Genomic DNA, 24,928 nt, shown 5'->3' on the forward strand with positions numbered 1-24,928 from the left:
GAACCAAGAACAGGGCTCCATCCTGGAAGTGTTGGTAGGACAGACATGCAACAGTTGTAGTTGACCCAGTTATGGGTACCCACAATATTTAAAGATGGCTTGAAGGCCTCACTGGTGAAAAGTCACTCACCCACTGACAGCCCCCCACCCCCGTACCCCCACCATCGGCCCAGGGGTAACCCCTGACCTCAGGGGTCCCCCACCCAAGCGCTAAGGCAGCAGCTCCAGTGCCCTTGAGCTGCATACTGGAAATAGCTACTCACCTCGCCAGTTCTCCTCAGAAACCATTGCACCAGCTTCACGTTTTTAAAGGAGTACTCAACGATCCCTGAGTGATTTCTCGCTGGGGAGCTGATTAATTCCCGGGAGGCCGTTGCATTCGTCTTCAGTCTTGCTAATGAGATGGAAATGAATGAAAATTAGGGTCAATGAAATGCTTGTCATAATTGGGAATGGTCCGGAACTCACAATCTGGAGCTCACCATCGGTTAGATAGGAAACTGGCACGAATCTCGATTTTGGCCTTTATTTAACTGGAATGTGCTGGGCGAACGCGGTGGTCTTTTTAAACAAAACATCATCTGACTTACCATGAGCAATATGAGGGATCTGTCAATAAATATTTTTGAAGTACTTAATGAATTATGGGATCGATAGTCATATTCAAACCAATTAATGAACCATTGGAGTTTTAATTTAATTTATATTCTGTTTGTCGATGACTGATGGCTTTATAAATCTAATCTTTAACCCAATCTGCTGGGTGACAATGGTCAATGGAGTGAAAACACTTGTGCGGGTTAAATTCGGTGTCCAAGTTAAAATTGGGCCTCCTATTCCTTTTGATGCATATGTTGGATAGTTTTTGTAGTTTCGGACTGCTGAACAGTTAACATTATTCAGACATTGTGAGCTTCCCGGCCCGACCAAAGTTGGCAATGTAGCCCTCGTGTACCTCGCTGCTTTCATTTATAGTCTTCAATGTTAAAGTAATCGTGTATCTGTCTGTCTGGCCTCTCTTGCAGGTGGCCGCAAAGAAATACCGGAATTTTGAGATTCCTGTCGAAATGTTTGCTCTCTGGCGCTATCTGAACAATGCATATAAACGAAATGAGTTTAGTCACACCTGTCCAGCCATTGAAGAGATTGAACGGGCTTACGCTGATATTGCCAAAAGCCTGCAATGAAGAAGAACTTATTCTCATATTGCTCTGACGAGTTCCATTGTAATCGATCAAGCACCCGTTCATTCTGTGCTAAACAGAGAAGTAACAGGGAAATTTGTTACACTCCATTTGTTCACTGTGCAGCTCTAGCGAAAAGCCTGTTCAGAACAGCTTGTTTACTGTCAGTCATTGCTACCGTTCCTATCTTATTCTTCAAGATGCCTCAATAGTAATGGACCATCTAACAACTAGTCTTGCATTGGGCATCACATTTCTAAGTGACCTACCTTGCTACAGAAGTAAAAGCATTCTTAAAAATAAGTGTAGAAACAAGGGCTATCATCAGCCTAGATTCTGAAAAGCATAAACAATATGCAGGCTGCAAAGTTTCCTAATTTAAAACTCTGCTTGCCCTCAAGCTTTGTTTGTTTATCAGCAATAAGTGTTTGAAGCCTCAAAGAATTTCCCCTAAGCAACAATATAGCACATTTTGACTACAGAATAACATCCCTGTTATTTATGGAATAATATATTGTCTGATTAACCATGAACAATCCGCAGAGTGTTCACAGTTTTGCCAACCTATTTCAAAAGTGGTCCTGCTCCCAACTGTTTTTGCTGCAAGATGATCCCTATTAATTCACTGAAATTCGCCCTCATTTGACCACTTCTTCCTTCAATGCCTCTACTCTGTCTCCAGGTGGGTAGAACTGCCCCAACATGATTCCATTCTTATCTATCTAATCATAGCTTCTCTTCCCACTCTCGCATTGTTACCTCTGGAGTTCTCCAAGGACCTATTCTACCCCTTTCTAGTTTCATCTGCATGTTACTCGTCAGAGAATAATCCAAAAGCAGAACATAAGGTTCCACCACTGACAGCCCTAACAGCCCTGAGTTCCATCTCACTATTGTTATGGGCGAGGCATTTTCAGAACCCCAAAATGTATCATAGAGTTCAACCAACCTCCCCCTTTAATGTATTTGTTGCTTTTCCTAGCACACGGCTTGTCCCCTAGGTGTGGGATTACAATTATGGACACATGGGTTTTTAAACACAAAACATTGTTCATTCCTTGAACTCAACTTAACATCTTAAATAAACATTGGATCTCTTAACACCCCTTTCTTCAAAGATAACTCCGAAAATATTACACCAGTAAATAATTCCTCAAAATGTTCCTTCAAACTTCCAAGAGACTTAACACCTTTAAACAGAATCACATCAGGTTAAAGGCTTTACTATTATGAGTTTAAATCACCCAAATGATCCAGAGATAGTCTTTCATGGCAGAGATCACAGCAAATCCAGCTCACTGCAAAACACAGACATTCCCCAAGCTCTTTTCCTCCAAACTGAAACTTCAAAATGGCTGAACTGCTCAGCTCCACCCACTCTCTGACATCACTGTTTTCTTAAAGGTACTTTGCTTAAAGCCCTGTCTTAAAGGTACTCTCACATGACACCTCCCCCCAAGAAAAAAAAAATTCCATCAACTTCAAGGTGGTTTCATTTTTCACTTTTGCACCATCCACTAAGAAATGCACACAGTAAATATATCTTTTTGTTTTTAAAAAAAAACAACACACGCAAACAGGAATAATAATATAGTCAATTTTTCTTTGTTCTTCTTCCTCCAACTGAAATCCTTCACGATTGACAGTCTCTTTGAACAAAGTCTCTGCACGATCCATCCATTCCTCTGCTCCTCGGCATTTCTCTTCAGAATCAGATAATTTAATTCAATCTGACCACAGAGCTCCTTGCAATTCTCCAAATTAGGATCATTGGTGATCACAGCTTTCAGGCAGTCAAATGCCTGTTGAAAGTCCGCTGTCCCTTGAAATTTTTGACGTTTCTTTAGCAAGTCCATCAGTGGAGTAATCACGCCACAAAACTTTTGCACAAATGTTCGATCAAATCCACTCATGCTAAGAAATCGCATTATTTCCCTTTGTCTTGAGGGTATCGGAAACTCCGCAAGGAAAGTGATTCAGGCTTCTCCAAATTCACTTTCGGCTAGGTTCATCACCAAACCAGCCTCCTGAAGTCGATCGAAGAACTCCATACGATGTTTAAATTGTTCTTTCGTAGTCTGGAAGTTGAAAATAAAAGCAGATTGTCCCACTTACTCAATGCAATCCCTCAAACGTGGGGTAGGATAAGAGTCCGTTCTTGTAACTGCATTCCCCTTTCTATAGTCCACACACACCCGTTGGGTACCATCTGGTTTAGGTACCATCACTATGGGTGAGCTCCATTGGCTGCAACCAACTTCAATTATGCCATTTTTAAGCATACTTTCAATCTCTTTGTTAACCTGTGCCAATTTTAAAGGGTTGAGTCTATATGGATGTTGTTTGATAGGAACAGCATTTCCCACATCTACATCATGTATAGCCATTTTAGTACTTCCCAATTTATCTCTACAAACTTGCCCATGTGATATCAATAACTCTTTCAGGTCAGTTTGTTTTTCCTCTGGAAGGTAACTTAACAATTCATCCCAATTTTTAAGAACATCCTCATTTTCCAATTTAATTTGAGGTTTGTCAAATTCACAGTCATCTGGATTTGGTTTGTCACTTTGAGTTAGAATCATTAAAACTTCCTTTTCCTCTCCTTCCCTTTCAAAGTACCTTTTAAGCATATTCACATGACACACTCGGTGAGTCTTCCTTCTATCTGGTGTTTTTACCACAGAATTCACCTCACTTCATTTCCTTTCAATCTGATACGGTCCACAAAACCTAGCTTTTAAAGGCTCACCTACCACTGGGAACAACACTAAAACTTTATCCCCACTGGCAAAACTACGAACTTTGGATTTCTTGTCCGCTACCCGTTTCATCACAGTTTGTGCAACTTTCAAATGTTGGTTGTCTAGCCAATTCACCTGCTCTATTTAATCGTTCCCTAAAATTTGACACGTAATCCAATAGTGTAATTTCTGATTTCTCACCCACCAATTTTTTCTTAATCAATTTAAGTGGTCCTCTTACCTCATGACCAAAAATTAGTTCAAAAGGACTAAATTTGGTAGACTCATTAGGTGCATCCCTCATTGCAAACAATACGAATGGAATTCCTTTATCCCAATCCTCTGGATAATCTTGACAACACGCCTCAACATTGTCTTTAATGTCTGATGCCACCTTTCTAATGCTCCCTGCAATTCTGGATGGTACGCAGTTGATTTAAATTGTTTTATTCCTAAGCTATCCATAACTTCTTTGAATAACTTTGAAGTAAAATTTGATACTTAATCCGATTGAATTTCTGTTGGTAGTCCATATCTAGTAAAGAATTTAAATAACTCCTCCACAATCCTTTTAGCTGTAATATTACTTACTGGAATGGCCTCTGGTAACGTAGTAGACACATCCATTATAGTCAAAAGATATTGATTCCCACTTTTTGTTTTAGGAAGTGGTCCTACAAAATCAATTATGACCCTCGTTAAAGGTTCCTCAAATGCTGGAATGGGTATTAAGGGCGCTGGTTTATCACTGTTGAGGTTTCGCTATCACTTGATATGTGTGACATGATTGACAAAATTTAACTACATCTTTATGTAGTCCAGGCCAATAAAAATGTTTCTGGATTTTAGCTTGAGTTTTTCTTATTCCCAAATGACCTCCCACTGTACCTCATGTGCAACTCGCAACACCTCCTTTCTATACCCTATTGGCAATACTACTTGATAAACTTCTGCCCACCTTTCATTCGCCTGCATATGTACAGGTCTCCATTTTCTCATCAAGACATTATTTTTACGGTAATAAGACTCTGGTATACTCTCAGATTCCTCTTCCGTATATGCTTTCTGATATATCTGTTTTATTTCTACATCTTTCTGTTGTAACTCCGCCAATGTTCCTGGACTACAAATATCCGCCTCATCCTCCACCTGTTCTTGTTCTTTTTCAACCATCTGATCAAAAATCGTTTCTTATAATTGCACTTCAACTTCAACTTCATTCTTTGATTTCTCCTCTTGTCTTATCCTGTGACTTTGCGACCTTGTTACAACACAATCCGGAAAAATCCCAGGATATTCGTCTTTCAACCCTTCAGTTGCCTGATTTTCCACTGGCTTATCAACTACAGTAGGCACCACTCCCACCTGCGATCCAGCAATATCATTCCCGGACAAGATAGTTTATCTATTACTCCTACTACCACTTCACCACTCTTCACTGGACTTTCCAACCGTACCTTATATAATAGAACGCTACTCCTCTCACCCTGAGTTCCACATTTCACCACCTTTTCTGGCAACATTCTTCCCAAACTACATAATTCCTCAACTCTTACCATTAAAGATTGACTAGCCCCTGTATCTCTTAAAATTGTGACTTCTTTACCTGCTCCTCCTGATACACATGAGTAAACTTTACCCACACAAGTAAATTCTTGAAATACATCTGGCACCTTCTTAACAATTACTTCTTGAACAGTCTGTATAATCATTTGCACCTCCTTCACTTCCCTTGGGCTTTCCTTTACCACTCTAACAAACCCCACTGTCTTATCCTGTTTTACTACATCAGCCTTCCCAGTGCTTTTCTTCAACCACCAACACTGTGACTTTACATGGCCTAGTTTATTACAGTGAAAACATATGAAACTTTTCATTTCTTTTCCACCCTCCTGGATTTCTTTTTTAATCTGAGGTACACTCTCTTTATTGTCTCCCATCAGATCACCTTTACCTTTACCACTTGAGTATTTCTCATGTCCCCGGTTTCTATCCCTCACCGGCTGAAACTGATGTCGGAAACCAATCTTTGATTTCTGAACTAATTCATAATCATCTCCCATTTCCGCTGCTGATCTCGCAGTTTTAGCCCTCTGTTCTTCCACATGAGTTCTCACTACATCAGGAATTGAATTTTTAAACTCCTCCAAAAGTATAATTTCTCTGAGAGCTTCATACGTTTGGTCTATTTTCAAAGCCCTTATCGACCGATCAAAATTACTCTGAGCCTTTCAAACTCCATGTATGTTTGACCAAATTATTTCCTTAAATTTCTAAACCTTTGTCTGTAGGCTTCAGGCACTAGCTCATATGCACCTAAGATGGATTTCTTCACCTCTTCATACGTTCCAGATACCTCCTCCGGTAGTGATGCAAACACTTCACTAGCCCTACCTATCAGCTTTGTTTGAATCAGTAATACCCACATGTCCTGTGGCCATTGCATTTGTTTAGCTACCTTCTCAAATGAAATGAAAAAGGCTTCTACCTCCTTCTCTTCAAACCTTTGCAATGCTTGGACATATTTAAATAGATCCACACCACGTCTTCGACTATGACGCTCTGTCTCATTATCCTCATCCATCTCCTCCAACTGTACGTATTCATTTGCGTCTGCCAATTTTAACTGATTTTCATGTTTCAGAGACATTTTCCAAAGTTCAAACTCTGTCTCTTTTTCCCTTTCCTCTCTATCTCTTTCTTTATTTCTTTCATCTCTCTCCTTTTCATTTTCCTCTCTATCTCTTTCTCTTTCTTTTTTCGCACTCTCTCTTTCGTATTCAAGCCGCTTTAATTCTTTCTCATGTTCCATTTGTTTAATTTGCAACTGAATTTTTACCATTTCCCATGAGTCAAACTCTATCTCAGGCAACTTTAAATGCTTAACCACCGCCATAATTACCTCATCTTTTTGCATTTTGTCAGGTAATGTTAACTGCAATGTTTTTGCCAGACCCAACAGTCTGCTTTTCGTCTCTGTCCGTAAAGTACTGCGTGTGACAGTCTCCACCCCCAAAAACTTCTGAGCCTCTGAAAGAGCCATTGTCCACAACACACTCCCCACTTAAACTAAAATACCACACCGGAAAAGCAACAATCGTTCACTGTCTTTAAGTTCACAAGAGCCAATCCAATAGATAGACTTTTATCCCCCTCGAGCCCCCAATTGTTATGGGCAAGGCGTTTTCAGAACCCCAAAATGTATCATGGAGTTCAACCAACCTTCCCCTTTAATGTATTTGTTGCTTTTCCTAGCACATGGCTTATCCCCTAGGGGTGGGATTGCAATTATGGACACGTGGGTTTTTAAACACAAAACAATGTTTATTCCATGAACTCAACTTAACATCTTAAATAAACATTGGATCTCTTAACACCCCTTACTTCAAAGATAATTCCGAAAATATTACACCAGTAAATAATTCCTCAAAATGTTCCTTCAAACTTCCAAGAGACTTAACACCTTTAAACAGAATCACATCAGGTTAAAGGCTTTACTATTATGAGTTTAAATCACCCAAGTGATCCAGAGGTAGTCTTTCATAGCAGAGATCACAGCAAATCCAGCTCACTGCAAAACACAGACACTCCCCAAGCTCTTTTCCTTCAAACTGAAACTTCAAAATGGCTGAACTGCTCAGCTCCACCCGCTCTCTGACACCACTGTTTTCTTAAAGGTACATTGCTGAAACATCCATGTCTTAAAGGTACTCTCACATGACACTATCACCTCCTTGAACCCGTTAACTATCTCTGATTTGTCACATGCTGAATGATCAGAAATTTCACCAGCCAACTATTGGGTAAGCAGAAGCCGTTATATTTGGTCACCACCATAAACTCCATTTCCTGTCCATCATTTCTATCCTTGGTAACTGTCTTAAGTTGGCCAAGACCATTTGCAAATTTGGCACTGTGTTTGACTCCGAGATGGGTTTCTTTTTTTTTAATAAACATTTTATTGAGGTATTTTTGGTATTGTAACAACAACAAAATAAACAATTTATATAAACATAGTGCAAAAGCCTTCCTTACAGGTCCCACCTTTATTAACCCCCTACTCTAAGCTAAATTAACCGCCCCCCCCTTCTGTTGACAATTAATTTTCCGCGAAGAAGTCGACGACCGGTTGCCACCTCCGGGCGAACCCTAACAGTGACCCTCTCAAGGCAAACTTGATTTTCTCCAAACAGAGAAAGCTAGCCATGTCCGATAGCCAGGTCTCCGACTCGGGGGCTTTGAGTCCCTCCAAGCTAATAGTACCCGTCTCCGGGAAGCAAAGGCTGCCTCATTCTCCTCCTGGATTCCTGGGTCTTCCAACACCCTGAAAATCGCCATCTCTGGACTCAGTGCCACCCTGGTTTTTAACACCGTGGACATGACATCCGCAAACCCCTGCCAAAATTCCCTAAGCTTCGGACATGTTCAGGATATGTGGACATGGTTCGCTCGTCCTCCCGCACATTTTGCACACCTGTCTTCCACCCCAAAGAATCTGCTCACCGGGCCACTGTCATGTGAGCCCGATGAACGACCTTGAATTGTATCAGGCTGAGCCTGGCACATGTTGCGGACGCATTGACTCTACTCAACCATCCTCTATCTCTCCTCCCAGCTCCTCCTCCCACTTGCGCTTCAGCTCCTCGGTCTGCGTCTCCTCTGCCGACATGAGTTTCTGACCACGTATCTACACTGTGATTAAGACTGCCTGCCTCCACTTCTGTAGTATCCCGACAGTGCAGAAGGAGGCCAATTAGCCCATTGACCCTCTGAAAGAGCACCCTACTGAGTCCAATCTTCCACCCTTTCCCTGTAACCCCCCTCGGGGCAACTTAGTATAGTCAATCTACCTAACCTGCATATCTTTGGACTGTGGGAGGAAACTGGAGCACCCAGAGGAAATCCATGCAAAATCAGGGTCCCTGGAGCTGTGATCCAGCTAACCACTTTGCACTATGCTGCCACGTCTGTACATTCTATTACAATTTCCCGCCTGTGACCTTCTCTCAACTCACCTGCTGGTGAAGACATCATCCATGCCATTGTTACCTCTAGACTATTCCCGAATACCCCCTCTGGCCAGCTTCCCATCTTCCACCCTCTAAGAACTTGTACTCAGCAAGGCATTTACGTGGAAGTGGCTCATGCGGAACCAAGGGGTGGCCAAAGCCTGATTGTAAATGACGTTCGAAGTTCAGAGTGCAACCCAAGGCTCCACAGAGGACCCTGGAGCACTCTGCCACTATGATATAACACCGAACTGTACGGTACTCAACTCCACAGGTTTCCCACCCCTTTTTCTCTAAATCAGGGCTAAGTATATGGGACTATCAGTTTGTACTTGGCCAGTGATCGGCCTTTCCTGAACCTGACAGCCTCTACCTAATCGAGCTGCACCCCCACCCAAATGAATGCCCCACTCTAGCCTCACAATACTCACAGCCAAAAGGAGCGGAGCAAATAAATATAAAGGCAAACTGAAGCTAGCAATAATCAGTACCAGAAGGCATTGAGCTTGATTGTATAAGTGAGTCGATAGAGACTTAACACTCTGGATTCCTGTGAAAATAAATCGGCTTTATATTGACATGTCCGATAATCCTGGCTTTCTGCTCAGGAATGAGATGAATGTTTGCAGCACAAAGATTGTTCCTTTATTAACTGAGTAAATGTTAAGCAATCATAAAAAAATATAATCTCTCCGCCGGCGTCATTCTCCGTTTTGCCGGCGCCCGGGGGTTTCACGATGGCGTGGGGCTGCCCCACAATGGGAAATCCCATTGACCGGCCAGCGTAACGGAGAGTCCCGCAGGCGGGTCGGGGCAGAAATGTGGCGGGGCGGAGAATCCAACCCAATATTTTGATAATTTTGTGCAAATATGGCAAGTTGGCATTGTCCAGTAGCATGTCCTTTAGAACTATCTTATTGAACTACAAAAAAGAATTGTACTGTTCTTTTCTTTCTAAGTTGACTGCTCTGTTTATATGCTTTAGATGTCTCTTGTTGTGCTAATTCACTTCATGCTCAACTCATTTTCTTTGAGTAAAATATCCATTCCATTGCAATTAATATTTGATCTAAAAGATTTTAGTATATTTTCAAACATTAAACAGGCAATTCAAATATGTAAGCATCTGTATATAGCATATATATATATATATATATAAAATGTGTTGATAATCTGGTTATTAATAAAGCTGCTTTGCTGATACCGAGTGGATGAATTTATCTTTGTATCTGAGTGTGTGTTAATGTGCATTCGCGTTTTTTGCTAACCAGGATAAGAAGCAATGATGCATTTTTTTTTAACATCCTGTGTCGATTCGGTGCTGCATAATGGAGAGTTACCATGGATTGAGTAACAAGGTCAAAGGGTCAAAGTTTTCAATTTTTTGTAATGTTTCTGGGAATTTCCCTGCGAATGTAAGTGAAGGATGTTAGTGCTGGTAATGGAGCACTTTGCTATATGAGGTGCCCAGAGGCTAGCATCCCCTGCTCTTTTACTCAATTGCAACAATGCTCCAAATGCTCAACCCCGAATGCAATTGTGTGGCATTTCCATTGTCCAAACCAGCTACCCCTGAGGGCTTTCTCAGTGAGATGATTATTTGAGTGTACATGAAAGCCAAGCAAATTTAAAACCACAGAGCCACGCACAATTAAGTGTATTAAGACAGCCCTAATTCATTTCTTATGGATGAAGCTTCCATCCCCTTAGCCAGGATTGTAGTCAAACCCATATCCCTATGAATGAACATTGCATTCACCCATCGTAGCATCCAGGCACTCTTATGTTAGCCACATAATATGAGTCAAGCAATTCCCAGAAACGAAATGCTCGTCCTTTATTGCCACTTATATTTTATTTTTTGACCATCCCATTGATTCTAGTTCACTGGTTGAGATTGGTAAACAAGTCACAACTTTGCAATCTTGGGTAACATACACCGCGCAATAGAACTGATATCAGTACAAAAGTGTTGTTTATTCACATTGTGTTATAGATGTTTAATTACAAAAGTATTTACACATCTTCTGGGCTGCAGTTTCTCATTGGATAAGGCAGGGTCTGCTTGATAGGAATTTTACTGAGGGATTGGTTCTGGCATTGTATACAGCTGACTGGTAAGCGGTTGATGCGAAGGTGTTGAGTCGGTCAGTCAGTCGGTGACGCAGTACTTCCAGAAACAGGCTGAAGGAGAAAAGGAAGACAGCACAGTCACCTACTGATCACAACAGTGACCCTGACGGAGCAAGAAAGAGACAGGAATGTGACAGTAAGCCCACTGAGCCTGTTGATAACCTGAATTCACACTTGTGCCTGTTTATATACAAATCCAAATGTTATTAAAAAGTTCTAAAAAGTAAACATCCGCATGAAGTTTTTTTCTCTTCCATTTCTATTCAACGGGAGCCTATTTAATATCAGACTTCATTAGGAAGTGAGCTGTAATGGATCAGAACTTTGTAACTGTTTGTAGATGGGTAAGGTTTGGGGGCGGAGGGGGAAGGGGAGTCAGCAAGCGGGATCGGTGGGAGGGGGTAAAGGGACAGGGTTTGAGAGATCACGGAGGAAGGACAATCTGGGAGCTAGTTACACCTTGGGAGGAGCCTCTGACGGACCCGGAGGCCAGTTAAGGAGGGGAACCCACTGTCGCCCCCAGCCCGCATGGGGAATCCTGTCAGGCTGGCCACTAGGCTTGGATCTCTGCCAATGTATGAACTGCCAGCCTGAGCCGAGGGAAGAGGATTAGAGTGCAGGATTAAACTAAAGATTACGGGTGAAGACTTGGAGAAAGTGAGTAGTTGAGTAATTTCAAGTACATGGCCTCATATGATGTAAGTATGGAAATAGGAATTAAGCAATGGATTAGCTCTGGTTGGCATGAATGGAAGAAATGCAGTGGAATGAGATAGAAACGTATTGCTGGAACTGAAGGTAGAGCATTGGAGTCCAACAATTAACAAATAAAGTAGCAATATTTTTTTATTGTTCCTGTGAAAAGTTATTGAGAAAGGCAAATGGGTAAACCTATTTGACCAAATTAATGCCAGGCTACCTTACCAATTCTTAACTGAACACAGAAGTGTGTTGGAAATCTAGCCCTTTATATACTGACAGATAGAATTTGGCAGGCTATTTTTATAATAGTCAGCAATTTTGGATTATCATCATTCAGCACGGGGGAGGGGGGAGGCAATGGGGTCACTGAAAAAGGTTAAAGCAAATACGTGGCAGACGTCCTCATGAATTCGGTGACCCGTGTAGTTTTTCGGAGGCAGGGAGTTGGAGGACCTGGCAGTTGTTTTTGATTGCTGGAAGCCTTACCTCTCTTCCTGGGCTTCAGAGCAGCCTTAACAGATTTTGTGTATCTGGGGTGTTGGAGTTTCTGAGCAGCAGTAAGTTTCCACAATAGCGCCATCATATCATCGACCTGCAGGAAATGTGCACCAGAAATAACAATAAAAAGCATTGCCAATGAAATAAAGAAATGAAATACAACTCTGTGACAGATTTATACAACATATTGAAAATTTGCACATGTTTGCCAAAGTAAAGAAATGTTCCATCAGCACAATTGGTATGAGCCCCACATTAAACAATTTATTTGTGTTTATTGAGTTCTAGATAATTACATTAGGGTGTGTTTGCACTGATGAGTGACAGTGCACAGTTTAATAAAAGCAGGAAATTGTGTTTTAATTATGCCTTATCACATCTTCACATTGTCTCAAAGAGTTCCTCGTCTATTAAATGAATTTAGACGTGTAATCAGAGTTGATATTTAGTGATGTGCAAAGCCAATTTATGCACAGCGACACATTCAAAATGCAGCACCTTCAGCACTTGTCCAAACATTGCACTGAAGCATCAGCTTGCATTAAATGTTTAATTCCTGAAGTGGGTCTTCAACTCAAATCATCCAGCTGAGATAAACATGCAGCTAAACAGGCAATAAGTGAAGCACATCACATACTGAGGGGTCTTGACAAGGTGGTGGAAAGGATCTGGGAGAATCTAGAACTTGGAGTCATTCATTGACAACAGCGTTGAAGAAAATTATTTTCCCTTAGAAGGCTGCGAGTCTTTGGAACGCTCCCCCTGAAAAGGTGGTGAAAATAGTGAATATTTTTAAGGCTGAGTGGGATAGATTCTTGATTAACGAGGGCATGAAAGATTATTGGAGAGTAGCCAGGAATGTGCAGTGGAGACCACAATCAGGTCAGTTATGATCTCATTGAATGACGGAACAGGCTCGAGGGGCCGAGTGGTCTACTCCTGCTCGTAATTTGTACGCTCGTCCGTTTGCATGGCTATGTAAGTTGAGGTTCCTGGTAAATATGTTAACGGTAAATATGTTAAGGGCAGCACGGTAGCAATGTGGATAGCACAATTGCTTCACAGCTCCAGGGTCCCAGGTTCGAATCCGGCTTGGGTCACTGTCTGTGCGGAGTCTGCACATCCTCCCCGTGTGTGCGTGGGTTTCCTCCGGGTGCTCCGGTTTCCTCCCACAGTCCAAAGATGTGCGGGTTAGGTGGATTGGCCATGCTAAATTGCCCTTAGTGTCCAAAATTGCCCTTAGTATTGGGTGGGGTTGCTGGGTTATGGGGGTGGGGTGGAGGTGTTGATCTTGGGAGGGGTGCTCTTTCCAGGAGCGGGTGCAGACTCGATGGGCCGAATGGCCTCCTTCTGCACTGTAAATTCTATGATTCTATGATTATCCTTTGAACAGGTAATAACAAATGAATTGCCATGCCAAACTGATGAAGGCAGCTGAACGGTCAAACTGATATTTAAAAAGTAAATCTGTGCACTTATCGGGCCTTCACAACTTTAGGGCACCTCAAAGCACTTCAGAGCCCATGAAGCATTTTTTAAAAAATGTAGCTCCTGTTGCATCTTGTGGCAACCAATTAACACACAGAAAGGCCCCATAAAGAACAAGAAAATAATGGTTGGATATTCTCATTTTAGTGACGTTAGTTCAGGAATAAATATTAGACAGGGACACTGGAGAGAACTCTCCTGCTCTGCTTGGAAATAGTCCTGCAGGATATTTTATGTCTACCTGAGATGGCAGACAGAGCCTCAGCTTAACTTCTCATCCGCACATCAGACAGAGCACTGGAGGGGAGTCCAGACAGTTGGGGAGGAGGGAGGGGGAGGGGGGGTATTTCTAGACAGGGGTGGGGGTTGAGGATTCTGGACATTGATGGTGGGGAGCGTGGTCTTGGGGGAGTGTTGGGTCGAGGTAGGGGGGTTTTGGTTGCGGGGATTATCAGGTTGTGGAGGGTGTTAGGTTGGGTCTAGACACAGGTGGGCTGTAGGGTCAAAGGAGTTATGGTGTTGAGTGGGTGTTGGGTCGGGGTGGGATTATCAGGCCGGGGGTGATGTCGGGTTGGTGGAATGGGATGCGACTGTGGTGGGTGTTGGTTTGAGAGACATGTTACGTTGTAGGAAGGAAGTTTTGGCTGTATGTTGGGTATGTCGGGCTGGTTTGGGCCGATCCTGGCCGGGTCAGTTGTCAGCTGGAAGGAGGGGAATCCCTTTTAAGTGAGATATTTGCGGGAAGGCGGACAGAAGCTTTTCTGTGGGGTCAGATTCGGGTTGGGCTGCCAGGGGGCTCAGAGGTGTGCCACGTGGGACAGGGTTTGGGTGTTTTAACTAGTACTACGCTGAAGTTTTATGAGGGTTAAACTGGCAGAACCATCCAAAGTTAGTGATTTAAATTGTTTAATCGGCTGGTTCCCAGGGCAGCTTACTTGTCCAGGGGAAGCTAGTGTTTCTGGACAGCTGCCCGTTAAACCCCTACATGGGAGCTTCCAGGACGGATTCCCCAGTGCATCTTTGGGATATCCCCCAAATCAGATGCTGGGGAGCCAGGATGTTAAGGCCTAGTATTGTATTCTGGTGGGGCTTGACCCAAGCAATAACATAGTTTTATTTTATTCAATCACTCAGTTACATTTTGTAGTCACATGCTGATCTGCTGTTGATGCACTTTCCCAAACACATTCAACTCCTAATCTTTCTGGACATTTGAACTATGGCTTTCCTTAGACAGTAAATCCCCAAGTCAGTCAGTGAAGTTATGCTACAGCACCACCTACCGGCCATTCCAGAAGCAGCATGTTTTTCATTGCAAGTAACACCGGAGGACTATGTATTATTAGAAACATAGCTAAAGGACGCAATAATAAAAGGAGTTAATTTCAAACAGATGGGCAGGGTTTTGTGACCCCCGCTCGCACGTGCTTTTGGGTGGTGGATGTCGCTCACCATTGTCCGCAATGGGATCTTCTGGTTCCGCCGATGTCCACAGCTATTTGGGTGGTTCGGCTGTCCCGTTACCAGGAAATCCACCGCGGGGAGGGCGGGGGTCACCTTTGGGGGGACCAGAAGTTCCTACCAGTGGTAATGTCATATAAATCCCGCCCATGGTTTTCACAGATTTGAAAGGAGATCCCACTGTGCCTCACAGAAGTATTATCGGACAAAGTTTGACACAAAACCACATAGTGGCATGTTAGGACAGGTGACCAAATACTAAGAGGTAGGTCTAAGATGTGAGTCTTAGGGAATGCCACAAAGGAGGAGTGAGAGGTTAAGAGGTTTAGAGGAGGAGGTCCAGAGCTCAGGTCCTAGACAGCTGCAGGCACAACCTGCAACATTATGACAATTAAAATAGAGGTTATGCAAGAGGCCAGGAATAGAGATTTGCAAAGATCTTGGACGGTTGTCAAGCTGTAAAGGGTTACAGAAATAAGGAGGGATGAGACCTTGTAGGGATTTGAATGCAAACGTGCGAATTTTAATATTAAGGTGTTGCACAGTCCAATAATGCCAAGTTACTAACCAATAGTATGCTATGAAGAAAACAAACAACTTAGAAAAGATAGTGGGCAGAATTCTCCGTTTCTGAGACGAAGTGTTGACGCCATCGCAGAATCTGTGGACTTTTACGACAGAAAAACCGATGCTGCACCTGGACCGATTCCATACCATTGAAGGGCTAGCACCGGTGCCGTGTGGGACACAATTGATTCCAATAAAAAATGGTGTGGGATTTACAGGGTCCGTCATCGACGCTCGGGAGGCTGACAAGCTGCAGCCGCACATACACATTACACTCCCCACACACACTTATCCCAGTCAAAAAGATGGCACTGGTTGTGCTGGAGCGCGTCCATACAGCTGATGGGTCAGCTGGGGCCAGAGGGCATCCAGGGGGTGCCCTGGGGGGGCACCTATACCCATGGCACTAGGTTCAAAATGGGCTGTTAGCGGTGTGTGCGACTGGTAGGAGTCCTAGTCCAGGATTCTCTAAAGGTAAACTTGCAGGTTGAGTCCGTAATTAAGAAAGCAAATGCAATGCTATCATTTATCTCAAGAGGCTTAGAATATAAAAGCAGGGATGTACTTCTGAAGCTTTATAAAGCATTAGTTAGGCCCCATTTAGAATACTGTGAGCAATTTTGGGCCCCACACCTCAGGAAGGACATACTGGCACTGGAGAGGGTCCAGCGGAGATTCACATGGATGATCCCAGGAATGGTAGGCCTAACATACGATGAACGTCTGAGGATCCTGGGATTATATTCATTGGAGTTTAGGAGGTTGAGGGGAGATCTAATAGAAACTTACAAGATAATGAATGGCTTAGATAGGGTGGATGTATGGGAGTTGTTTCAATTAGCAGGGGAGACTAGGACCCGGGGGCACAGCCTTAGACTAAAAGGGAGTCACTTTAGAACAGAGATGAGGAGACATTTCTTCAGCCAGAGAGTGGTGGGTCTGTGGAATTCATTGCCACAGAGGGCGGTGGAGGCCGGGACGTTGAGTGTCTTTAAGACAGAAGTTGATAAATTCTTGATTTCTCGAGGAATTAAGGGCTATGGAGAGAGAGCGGGTAAATGGAGTTGAAATCAGCCATGATTGAATGGTGGAGTGGACTCGATGGGCCGAATGGCCTTACTTCCGCTCCTATGTCTTATGGTCTTATAATAATATGCAAACGGTGTCTATTGTACCTGCGTTCTGGGAAGCAGTGAAGCCGTAGTCATTGCAATTTGGGGTCAAATCGGCGCCTGCTGCAATTCCGGCGCCGCAACTGATTCACCGCCCAATTGCCTTTCCCGATTTCGGCACCGGCTAACGGAGAATCCCAGCCAGTGAACTTATCCTTATACTTACCAGGTTGGCATTATCTCCAAGTGTCTCTACAGTATCTACAAACAATCAAAGCAATATATTAGCTCAGGGATGTTGAAGCAAGGTTTATCATCAGCAATCCTGAAGTCATGGCAACAAACCACACAGTACAAGCCAACGCCAAAAATAATAGAGGTGGGGATTAATTGTGGATAAGGATGCATTGAACAAAAGAGTTTTATCAGCCAAAATAAATCAGAACTTTACCAAAATCATGCAGAAGAACAGAAGAATCAGGGTTGGGTTTAAGTTAGTATTCGTAAATAACTAAAAGTGAGCAGTGCTTTCTTTTGTTTGCTGAATTCCAGCCACTGTTATACAACAACTTCTGTGTGAGCAGTTTGCAAAAGAAAGAACATAAATTATCATGAAGTCAAAAGGAAATGGCCCAATGGTGCACATTCCAAAATTGGCAGGAAAGCATCTCCCACCTTCCTGTGGACCCGCTGCTCCCATGTCGAGCACCATCTCCTCTTGCTTTGGAAGCACAGAATAGAGGTCGGCCATTCTCCTAGCTCCAAGAGAAGGAAGGTCATGCGACAGGAATCCAACTGCATCCTCGGTCATTCTGGGGTCAAATTCTGTCAAATGTTAAGGCAAAAATTAGTCCAACAATTAGTCAACTGCATGAGCTGCATCCTGTTTGTACACCTCCCCATCTTTCCAACACTTCCAACAATTCTGTTTCCTACAAGCCAACTATCAGTTAGTTTGTCATGCTGGCACTTGACATTTCAACCCAGATATCAACTTGCTAATGTTTCATAGCAACATTATTTGTTTTCAGCAGGATTGGAGATTTTACTGAAGCATGTCAATCAATCAGTTGGAGGGTGGGCCAGAAAGCTGTCAATCAAATCAGTTGGGGAGGGGTGGGGCTTAAAACTGTTGATCAAATTAGTTGGAGGGCGTGGCTGAAAGCTGTCAATCAAATCAGTTGGAGGGTGGGGCTGAAAGTTGTTAGAACCAATCAGATGTTGCCTACTTTCACTGTTGGTTGCATAAATTAAAACAGGAAATTTTACACCAGGCTGCCAGTTTATAATAATCCACGTTCATAGAATACCTACATCGAGCCTGCAGTGACTCTCTGAAAGAGTTCTCCACCCAAGCTCAGTCCCCTGCCCTATCCCAGTAATCCCTTAACATAAGTTATACATCTTTTTTGGACACTAAGGTACAATTTGGCATGGCCAATTCACCTAACAAGCACATCTTTGGACTTTGGGAGGAAACCAGAGTGCCCCTAGGAAACCCACACAGGCATGGGAAAAGGTGCAAACTCCACACAGTCACCCAAGGCTGGAATTGATCCCAGGTCCTTGGTGCTGTGAGGCAGCAGTGCCACCGGGCTGCCCATCAGTATGATAATATTTTTCTTCATCTGTCCTAATATCATGTTGAAAAACGCTTCTGTGAAGCACCTTGAGTCATTTACTATGTTTAAAGGCATTTTATAACTCCAATTATTATTAGTTATTTTGTTTATGTATACATAAAAAGAGTTGTTAAAATGTAGCTTTTTAAAAAAGTTCATCTAGTAAAATAATATTTCCATGATACGCTGACTAATGTGAAATAACGTCAAGACTTGGTACCGCCCTGCCTTTGACAGATGGAAGCTGCTCCCTGGTGTAAGTCCATTGCTTGTTTTTTGTTGGCCATTCACGTCATGTCATTTGTAAAATTAACAGGGTTTAGAAATGAGCTGAGTGTCCTTTTAAAAATTCATTCATGGGATGTGGGCATTGCTGGCTTGGCCAGTATTTATTACCCATCCCTATTTGCCCTTGAACTGAGTGGCCTGCTAGGCCATTTCAGAGACAATCACATTGCTGCAGATCTGGAGTTACATGTAGGCCAGACTGAGTAAGGAAGGCAGGTTTCCTTTCCTAAAGGGAAAATCCAAATTAGTGAGCCAGATGGGTACTTTTATGACAATGGTTATCCAAATTTAAATTTCACCATCAGCCATGGTGGGATTCGAACCCGAGTTCCCAGAGAATTACCCTCGGTCTGCTGGATTACTGGTCCAGCGACAAACCACTATGCGCCATCGCCTCGGCACCCACAAATTGTCAGAATGGAAGCTTGTGAAATGTTCAATGGAAAGACTCATGGATCTCGCCTCCAGGGTAATAGTAGGGTGGCTCAGTTACAGTGCCCTTGTCTCTGAATCAGAAGGATGTGGGTCAAGTTCATCTCCAGGGCTAAAATGCAAAAAACCTAAATTGTTGACAATTCAGTGATGCCCCGTCAGTAGTGCTGCCTTATACAAATTTGTTGGAGCCTATTAAGGAGGTCATTTGCCCCATGATGGCTTTCTGCAACAGCAATTTAACCAATCCCCTGGCAACCTTATTTAACACAATTTGTGTATTTACATACAGGCACTGTAAACCTCATTTAGAACTTATTGTATTTCCTCTTGGTCTGATCCCACCTAATGTCTTATTATTTCTTACTCTAGTGTTATCTGCTTCTCCAAATCCTTTGTGCGCCTTGTTTATCCTTTCTAATGCTGTGTACTGGTCCTCATTCCCTTAACAAATTTGTTTATATCCTTTACCACAGCACTAGCAAATCACCCTGTGAGGACATGTCCTACCTCTCCCCCCAAAAAACTGGTTCCAACATTCATCCTCTGCAGCCTCCTATTTCTACATTGACTGGTCCATGATACCGGAAGTAATCCAAAGATTACTACCATTGAACTTCTGCTTCGTTGTCTCTTTTTTAGCTGCTTAAAATCTATCTGCCGGGCCTCATCACTTCTTCCAACTATGTCGCTGGACCATGACCTCTGATGCTCTGCCCTCCCCCCACCCCACCCCCATCTCCCCAGAATGATCAACCAACTCACATCTGGAAATGCAGCAATGCCTTTCTGTTCCCCCAACACTAGAGTCCCCAAACTCAGTTGAAGCATCCTTGCTGCTGTAGACTTGGCTCTGGCTGCACTCCCTAGAGGAACCATCACTCCCATCAATTCAGGACTGAATGCTGGTTGGAAAGCGAGATCCATCCTGAGGCCTCCTGCACTACCTGCCTGGTCCTCTTTGAGTGGCCAGTCATCATCCATTGCCATTCATGCACGCCTTTAAGTTGAGGAAAACCACCGCCAGAAATGTACTATTCCTGATTATTGAGTTTAAATTCCATCAGCTGCCATGGTGGGATTTGAACCCTTTATAGGCGAAATATTAACCTGAGCCTCTGATTACTAGCCCAGTGATTCCACTGTCTCCCTCCTGTCTCTGTGCACCACAATGAACCTTACTGAAAATGTAGGGCTATGGTTAACCAATCTGTGCCAGATGAAGAAAGCCTGTGATGGCCTGCACTATGAAACAGGCCCTAAATTAACATGTGGGCTAGGTGGCTGGAGAGCTCTCAGTCACCTTGGGATCACATCACAGACAGCGACTGGCATAGTTTTTGTTTTGGGTCAGGATCCCAACATTGAGATTTATTTTCAGGTGGCAACCCCGCACAGTGTGGGTGTGACACGCCCAATGCAATTTTTGTTGAATTGGCCAATTAGGGGCCAGGGGACATGCTCCACAACCAATTAAGGATGACAGGTGGGCTCCCAACATTAGATGGCCAATAGGAGAGCCTCCAACAGTGAGAAGGATACAGCCTATCACTGGATATAAGGGTGAGAGAAGACGCCTCAAGATGGAAGTGCCCCCTCAGCATTTTTAAAATAGTTGAAATGAAAACTATTCACAGCTGCATGCCCACCAGTCTTGAGGGTGACCCTTTCACTTGGGAGCCAGCAGCTGCAGCTGTGGCCATTGTTCTGCATCAGTTGATTGTGTGGGGGCGAGTGGGGGGTTTCGGGGGGGGAGGGGTTCAATTTCCCCAGGAGCACCAGCCTCCTGGGTTGATGTTGGTACACCACCATGTTCTGGCGGAGCACTGTAGGAGGCACACCTGCCAACTGGGAAATGCCAGTTGGCACAGGAGAGGGACCTTAATGGCCGATGATGGTTATCTATCACTTGAGGGTAGGTAGTCGCTTCATCCTGACCTGGAATCCTTAAATATGCTCCGGAGGAGGGACTGTGCTAGGAAGCCAGCTTGCTGGCTAATGTTAGGAAATTCCGGGCCCATCCACCACCATTCCTGTCTTCGATGGGATTGCGACATTCTGCTCACTGTCTTTGTGATGGAAAAGACAAGGAGAACTCAAAAGTGAAAAGCAATGAGCTTGAAAGGTTATTGAGGGTAAAAGTCGGGAATGTGAGGTTGAAGTTCCAATCTGATCAGCCATGATCTTATTGAATGGCGGAGGAGGCTTGATGGGCCGAGTGGCCTACTCCTGTTCCTAATTTGCATGTTTGTATGTCAGCATGAAAATTAAACTGGAAAATACATTATCTCCCCTGAGTTGCAAATGTTTGAATTGCCTCGTCAGAATAAGTTGAGAGAAATGCTAAAAGCCAAGAGATACCTCCCTTCGTTTTATTAGTTAAACATGCTGGATGTTTGACAAAAATTTATGTTGCTCAAGCAAGACAATACTACTTAACTTTCCGTTGTCCAATGTCAGCCTCAGTCACCAGAAATAACATAACCAGATTGCCTTAACCGCAACCTCAAATACAAACATGTTTAATTTCCAATACACAGAGATACTCTCACGTCAACAGAAAATAACTTCTAATTGACTTCAGGAATCACCCTTTCAAAAAATGTGCATGGAAAAGGAAGGGACTATGATCATCAATGAACCTTAATCTAATTGCCTGAGGAAGGCATAGCAAGTATATCATGTGGCCTTAAGGGGACAACATCTTCACAGGATAATAGTGCATCGTACAGTATAGTAAACTCATGATTGTAATAGAAGGGATTTGTATTTATATAGCACTATCATAAGCTTGCACCCGATTTGTTTCAGAGGCAATGATCTACTTTTGCAGTGCAGTCATTATCACAGCAGCCAACGTTCACCCAGCATTGTCCCACATAAAGTTATGACATAAATGACGAGATAATCAGTTGGAGCAATGTTGGTTGGAAAGTTGATATTGCCATCGACATCAGGGCGAATTAACCTGCTGTTTTTCCAATAGAGTCACAAGAGCACGTACACCTATCCAAGAGGTGGGGGCTTCATCTGAAAGATGGTACCTCAGGGAGTGCAGAGCCCCCTCAATACATTTGTCTTACCTTCCTGAAGCTAGTCCTGAGCAGCACCATAGATCTGTTAGTTTTATTGAAAAGTCAAAACACAAGTATGAAGTGGCAGAATCTATTTCATGATCACATCCAGTTTTATACTAATAATAATGAAGAGGAAAATACAATCCAAGACACGTGACACAGTGTAAATCACTGTAAATTACCAGCTGTGCTCCGATATCGATTTGTAGATTATGCTGTGTTGCTTAATTTGGGTTGAAGCAAAATAGCAGTCGTACATATAATAAATCTTTGAGGACCTTTTGCACTAAAAATCAAATCGAAAGCAGATTTAGAACTGTTCAGTATATAACTTTATATGGGAGTTTGTTGTGTGATAATTGACTGTGTTTATGTACATTAACAATGGCCACACTTCAAAAGATCATTGCCTCTGCAACAAATGGGATGTAAGGTTATGACAGGGACTGTGGAGTCTGTGAAGGTGCAGCATATTCCTAACTGTGGACTGAGCCATGCTCTGTGCACATCATCACAGTTCCTCTTAGCACCACCCTGGAGGTTTGTGGGTTCTGTATGTGGGGCATTATGTAAAATAAAATACACTTGTACTTTGAAGAACAAAATCAGCTTTCAAATGAGTCAGACGAGAAATGAACAGATCTATCAAAGAATACGTCCTAAGCATATCCGCTGTGTAGATCTTTCAAAGACAGTGGATATGGGTTTGCGACATATGGCGTGTACAATTGGTGTGCGAAGGTGGTGTCAGTGCATAAGATAACTTGGAAAGAATCCAACATCTCCACCACAAAAGTGTCAAAGTGTAAGAAATATTAATTGTTTATATGAGTTAATCCTCCGACAATACAAACAATGCACACTTTTTAACATCTAACTTCTGGTTTGCAGAGGGACAGAAGACATTGTGAATATCTGCAAGGCTCAAGTATAATCCTAAAATAATGAACAAAATGTTTGAGGGTGTGACAACACTTAGAATGGTACTTGGAAAGGAGGACTTCAGTTAAAAAGAGAAATTAGAGATGCTTAAAGCAGAGAAAGTTAAGGAGATATAATAAAGGTGTTTAAACTTATGAGGTGTATGAATAGATTGTATGGGGAGGAGATGATTCTGTGTGACGGTCAGTAAGCAGAGGACACTGATTTAAGGTAATTGGCAAAAGAATCATCGGGGAGGATGAGGAGATGCTTTTTTATGCAGTGCGCTGTTATGCTCTGGAATGCATTGCCTGCAGGGATGGAAGCAGATTCCACAGTAACTTCCAAGAGGAAGTTGGATCAATTCTTGAAATGGAAAAAAATTGAAGGGGTTTGAAGAAAGATTATGGGATTGGATGATACTTTCAAAGAGCTAGCACAGGCATGAGGGGCTGACAGGCCTCCTTCTGTGTATGACTTTTAGAACATCTGATAGCGTGTAGTGCCTCACAGATAATTAATGGGGAAAGATAAGGGGCGGGTTTCACCAGATTTCTGGTGCGGCACGCTGTTGGGATTCTTCATTTCGTCGGCTGGTCAATGGGGTTTCTCATTGTGTGGCAGCCCCACCTCGTCGGGAAACCCCTAGGCCACCAGCAAAATGGAGAATTCCATCGGCGGAGAATTCAGCCCAAGGTGTTTTGATGCTTCCTCCCCTTAGAGGAGGCACATTTTAACTTTGGTCTGTTGATGATCTCTTCCATTTGTCATATAAAGGTCTTTCTTTCCATTGAACTACATTATCCAGCACTTAGATTAGTCTTATTTCCTATTGTGACATTATCTGACATCAGTTACTCAAACGAAGGATGTAAAATTTGTAACATTTGAAATAGACAACCATTGGAACAGTATGTTCACTGTGTGGCCATTTCCAAGACTTGTGCTGCTCCATTCAACCTACTGACATTGGGTGAAGCTCAACTCTTTGCCAGATAGATGCTGGTGTCCTGAGTTCAGCCAGTCTCAGTCTAGTTGCTTATTGACACGAATCTATAGGATAAACGGGACGTAACAGATGCACAAAGAAAATAGGTTTGCCAATATAAAAGTTTTCTTCGACACTAATGCTGTTCCACTTACCTTCTTGGATCCTCGAGCTCTCAGGGAAGACTGGAAGAGCTTTCAACCGACCAGCTGCCGACAGAATAGCCGCAGCGCAGATGAGCGTCCAGGTGTACATGATGTCTCTGCTGACTGTCAGCTCCTCCGAGCTCAGTTTTAAACTCTTTGGAGCCAATTAATCTTCTTCCAATGGCTATTTTGTCATGTCACCCTTTGCCGCTCGTTTTTGCTCCAGTCCGCTCTGTAATTGATGTCAGTGACAGGATCGGACGTCAGAACCATCATTGGAAGGTGATGAATGCTCTACATCTCTTGTTATCACTGCTTAAACAGGAAGAGTTCACAAACGCTTACTGATACATACAATTCTTATCTATGTTCCGACCTGTATTGGAGACTTCTTTTTATTTTCTTAATGATAATTCACCTGGTAACAAAAGATCTGAATACACAGTGCAGGATATGTGAAAAGCTAAAGGGCAAAAGCAACTCTTTTCTCAGAAAGTGAAGCAGAAGTTTAATGATGAGGATTTTAAACATTTTTACATGATTTGTATTCAGTTGC

At 43.0% G+C, this 24,928-nt stretch overlaps 2 protein-coding genes across 2 annotated transcripts in view; one reads left to right on the forward strand and one right to left on the reverse strand.

The window, feature by feature from the left end:
* The window catches only part of LOC140420966 (chloride intracellular channel protein 2-like), a 41,405-nt gene extending 31,265 nt beyond the window's left edge, over positions 1-10,140 (forward strand). The window contains exon 6 of the mRNA XM_072505175.1: positions 1,026-10,140. Within this exon, the coding sequence (XP_072361276.1) occupies positions 1,026-1,187 (162 nt within the window). The 3' untranslated portion in view covers positions 1,188-10,140. The remainder of the gene's footprint in view (positions 1-1,025) is intronic.
* Positions 10,141-10,909: 769 nt separating this feature from the next.
* urp1 (urotensin-related peptide 1) lies at positions 10,910-24,553 on the reverse strand. The gene is made up of 5 exons (XM_072505177.1): positions 24,382-24,553; positions 17,574-17,723; positions 17,125-17,159; positions 12,259-12,364; positions 10,910-11,121 (listed from the first exon to the last, which is right to left on the reverse strand). Exons 1-5 carry the CDS (start codon positions 24,479-24,481, stop codon positions 11,090-11,092), a joined length of 423 nt encoding a protein of 140 aa, XP_072361278.1. The 5' UTR covers positions 24,482-24,553; the 3' UTR covers positions 10,910-11,089.
* Positions 24,554-24,928: the final 375 nt, after the last annotated feature.

The sequence above is a fragment of the Scyliorhinus torazame genome, chromosome 5, assembly GCF_047496885.1.
Source record: "Scyliorhinus torazame isolate Kashiwa2021f chromosome 5, sScyTor2.1, whole genome shotgun sequence".
Classification (NCBI taxonomy): domain Eukaryota; kingdom Metazoa; phylum Chordata; class Chondrichthyes; order Carcharhiniformes; family Scyliorhinidae; genus Scyliorhinus; species Scyliorhinus torazame.